This window comes from Bison bison, unplaced genomic scaffold, assembly GCF_000754665.1.
Source record: "Bison bison bison isolate TAMUID 2011002044 unplaced genomic scaffold, Bison_UMD1.0 scf7180017864201, whole genome shotgun sequence".
NCBI lineage: Eukaryota > Metazoa > Chordata > Mammalia > Artiodactyla > Bovidae > Bison > Bison bison.
Window position 1 is genome coordinate 1661481 of NW_011494773.1, and position 4460 is coordinate 1665940.

Below are 4460 nucleotides of genomic sequence, written 5' to 3' on the forward strand. Positions count from 1 at the left end.
TCTCCATCCTACGCTTAGGTACGTGCCGAGCCCCCCCGGCCACCCCGCCTCTGTCTGTTCCCCCATCGCTCAGTCGCCCCTCACTGACGACTCTTGTCGAAGCAGACCAAGCCCTGGGAGGAGCGAGGTGTTCCTCGTGGAGCACGCTCAGCGCCTTCTGTAGGCCCAGCGGGCTCGTGTTAGAGTCCCGGCTGACCTTGAAGTTAAGGGTGGCACCGGTGTGGTCCAGACCATATACATTTCGCTTTACAGTTTTCAGGGAAATCACCTCCACAACAAAAACATCCTACTCCTTCATTCTAACTCAAGGCTGGCAGGAAATAAAATTTTACAGTATCTATCATCAGTCAGTTCAGTTCAGTCGCTCAGTCGTGTCTGACTCTTTGCGACCCCATGGACTGCAGCACGCCAGGCCTCCCTGTGCATCACCAACTCCCTGGAGTTTACTCAGACTTATGTCCATTGAGTCTGTGATGCCATCCAACCACCTCATCCTGTCATCTCCTTGTCCTCCCGCCTTTAATCTTTCCCAGCATCAGGGTCTTTTCCAAGGAGTCACTTCTTCTTATCAGGTGGCCACAGTATTGGAGTTTCAGCTTCAGCATCAGTCCTTCCAATGAATATTCAGGGTGGATTTCCTTTAGTATTGACAGTGGGTTGCCGTTTTTTACTCCAGGGTGTCTTCTCAGGAATCAAACCCTCGTCTCCTGTATCTCCTGCATTGGCAGGCAGATTCTTTACCCCGAGCCATCTGGGAAACCCCTGGCAGACTTCATTTTTTAATAAGACTTTTCTGCTAGGTATAAAAGACTACAGATTTATTATCAAAAATAGAAAAAAATGGAAAGATTAGAGTTTGAATGCCTGGTATCTCACCTACAGCCTCCCGTCTGCTGCTCCCAGACCTCACTTTGTGCATGTGTTTTAGAGGACAGGGCAGAGTAAGAGGGGGTTTACGGATTGACTTTACAAAACTGTGGATCCGTTTTATTCTAGTCAGACTTACAGCCCGAGTTTTTTCACTGAACATTATGCTCTGAGCAGTTTCTTGCATTATTAAAATACTGTTAGAGCACATGTCTTTTAATGGCTGCATTAATTTCTGCCAATTTTAGTCAGTTCAACGTTGTTGGGATATTGAAGTTGTTTACCATTTTTTGCTTTTATAATAACACAACGATAAACGTCATTTTGCAATAACTTCCGACTGTAAAGACTGATTTTTAATATTCATGTACTTAGAAAACTGCCGTCGTGAAAAGGTTACCAAACATCCCCAAACGAAACATAAGTGACTTTTAAATTCTGAATTGCTTTTCCGTGCTATTAGCACATGTAATAGAGTATGCTTACTTCAAAAGGGCTTATGAGAGTTAGACAAAGACAAATTTCATATGATATTGCTTCTATGCAGAAAATTATACAAAGGAACTTGTCTACAAAACAGAATCAGATTTAGAGAATGAATTTATGTTTACCAGCAGGTAGAGCAGGGAGGGACATAGTAGGAGTTTGGAATGGAGATGTACACACTGCTATTTTTTAAAACAGATAACCAACCTCGACCTGCTGTATAGCACAGGGAACTCTGCTCAATATTCTGTAATAACTTGTATGGGGAAAAGTATTTGAAAAAGAATAGATACCTGTATATGAATAACTGAATCCCTTTGCTGTACACCTGAAACTAACTCCACACAGTTAATCAACCGTAGTAGTTGTCATGTCAGTCACTCAGTCGACTGATTGTGACCCCGCACACTAGCCCACCAGGCTCCTCTGTCCATGGGATTCTCCAGGCAAGAATACTGGAGTGGGTTGTCATTTCCTTCTCCAGAGGATCTTCCTCACCCAGGGATCGAACCTGGGTCTCCTGCATTGCAGGAAGTCTACTCCAATATAAAATTTAAAAGAATTAAAAAAAAGGGGGGGCTTACAAGGGAAGGTGTGGGTCAGTCACTGCATTTGGGGACAGGGACATAAATGAGTGACCTGAGGGAGTGACATAAATGACTCAGATACTTCCCAGGGACCGTGATATGGAAGGTGGCTGACATCTAGGGGGACATTTAATGGACACCTAAGTGGCTGTTTGAGTAAATGAATTTTTTTCGTGGAATACGCCAGATGCCGAATTCTAAACTGGTCAGGTAGCACAGAGAGATGATGTTCCTGGGTGGGGCTCATTGATTATGTGGTTAAGGGGAGAGCTGGGCAGAGACATCTCTGCCCTGGGCTCCAAACTCCTGCACAGGTGCCGGGCCAGGGCCCCAGGCATATGTCAGCCGGGCCAGCATCTCTGCCAGCGCCCCGCACACAGCTCTGGTCCTCAGGCACCAAGCCCACGCCTCTCCTCCTCCTTGCAGGGTCCCAGCATGCCATCACCATCTTCTCCCTCACCACCCTTATTGTTTCCATAATAATGGCCTGCGTTGCCACATTCCTGGGGAAGATGTCGAAAAGGACTAACTATGAGGTGAGTTGCCAGCCTGCCTTTCCTCCCTCAAGTTCTCCCCGGGGCGCACACAGCTAGAGGACCCCCCCCTGCCTGGGGCGCCCACAGCGTCAGAGCGACGAGAGGCTCTTGCCTTTCTCTCTGGTGGTGGGATGGGCAGAAGGTGCTGGGTGTGCATTCTGTGTGTGTGCTTGCACTGGCCCCAGAACCAGGCCTCCCAGGGCAGAAGACATCGTCCTCTCCTCTTCCCCCCTCTAACGTCTCCTCCGAACCACAGGCTGGCCCATCCCTCCTACGATGTGAGCCTGTCCAGCCACAGAGCTGCTGGGGCCATTCCAAGGGATGGAGGGTTGAGAGAAAGGATGGAGTGAAGGAGTAAAAGAGGGGGTGGTAAGAATGAGATCCTGGGGAAGGGGAACAGTCATCTCACTTTGAAGAATCTCAGGATACTCTGGTCTTGTCTGGAAGGGAGGCCTGGTCCTCTGGGCCCCATGACTCCTTTGACTCTTTGCCGCATTGTTGGTTGGTCGCTAAGTCGTGTCTGACTCTTTGCAATCCCGTGGACTGCAGTACACCAGGCCTTCTGTCCTTCCTATTTCCCGGAGTTTGCTCCTGTTCATTGACTCAGTGATGCCATCCAACCATCTCACCCTCTGATGCCCCCTTCTGCCCCTGCCCTCAATCTTTCCCAGCATTAGGGTCTCGGGGCCCAGCCAGTTATTAGAGAAGGGAGCCCATCCATGCCAACAGAACTATGTGCTCTAGATCCGCACTTCCTAAAGTGGGGTGACTCTAGAAGCGTACTGGAATGATTTCCAGTGGACAGAAACGTTTTCTGTTTTTCATGGTTACACCTTTATTTTTCTAGTTGACCTTGTTTATGGCAGCTGACACAGGATTTTTGTTTATAATGGTGAATTATTTCCTTTTTAAATGAATTTAAATAAGAAAGAAAGTTGATTTCAAGTACTAGCATGCTACTGAGCCGGAGAAGGGAGCCTCTGAGAAGAGGATCTCTTGCTTCTGGTGGTCCCATCTCTGGGGTCCTGGCATAGGTGCTCACTCCCTTTCTCCCCGGACCCTCCTCCATCCCCTGGCCTGAGTCCGTGCTAGTGAAGCACCTGGGCAGACAACATCCGTGGCTCTTCCCAATGCAACAGTGTCGTGGGATCTGGTTGCTCAAGTGTCCACTCTAGAGACAGAAGGTGACAAGGGACTCAGACCTTCATCTCAGATAAAAGGGAAAACCTGGCAGGGAAGAGGGTATTGTTGAAGTCAGGGCTTCTCCTGGAGTCAAAGCAGCAGGCTCATCTTTGCACCACAGCTTCCCACAGCTCTCATTGTGGACCTTGGGGATGGAACCTTCCAGAAGGGTCTCCCCAGCATCCCAGTCTTCACTCTGTCCCCCGAGGGTTCAGCCCGGCCAGCTGGGCTGCAGGTCTGGAAAAACAGAAGATGAGTTGAAGGGGAGCGGGGGGCCCCTTAAGCCTGAGGTTAGGGTCCGGGTTTCTCTGGATATGGGGAGGGCGGGGCTGGGGCGCATTCACTGACCCTCCCTGTCTCTCCCACCGCCGCAGCCTGAGGAGATGGAGACCGTGTTTGACCTGGAGCCTAGCAGCACCTCCTCCACGCCAACCTCCCTTGTGAGTCAGTGCCTTTGCCCTGGGACAGGTCGGGGTGGGGAGGTGGGGTGCTTACAGGGATGGGCTTCTCCAGCAGCCTTGTGGGGGCACCAGTGGTTAGAGTCCACCCTGGGTATCGGGGAGGAGACGGGGTGCCCGGGACTCCCCCCTCTGACGCAGCAGGACTTGGCCCAGGTCAGATTGCTGCCGTGGCCCTGGCTGAAGAGCCTTCAGAATGATAGAAGATCCGGGAATTTCTACAGGACACACTATAGAAGGAGCTCAGAGAGGAAGAGAAAGGGCAGGGCGGACTCAGCCTCAGCGAGCTCAGTCGTGTAGACGCAGGGGTCTGCTGGGGTCCTTCGGCCTCAGGACCGAAGGCT

The 4460-nt window shown here is 50.4% G+C and overlaps 1 protein-coding gene across 1 annotated transcript in view; it reads left to right on the forward strand.

Moving 5' to 3' along the window:
- The window catches only part of TMEM63C (transmembrane protein 63C), a 35630-nt gene that overhangs the window by 28281 nt on the left and 2889 nt on the right, over nt 1-4460 (forward strand). The window contains exons 19-21 of the mRNA XM_010844412.1: nt 2275-2476; nt 3943-3948; nt 4033-4098. Coding sequence (XP_010842714.1) covers nt 2275-2476; nt 3943-3948; nt 4033-4098 — 274 coding nt within the window. The remainder of the gene's footprint in view (nt 1-2274; nt 2477-3942; nt 3949-4032; nt 4099-4460) is intronic.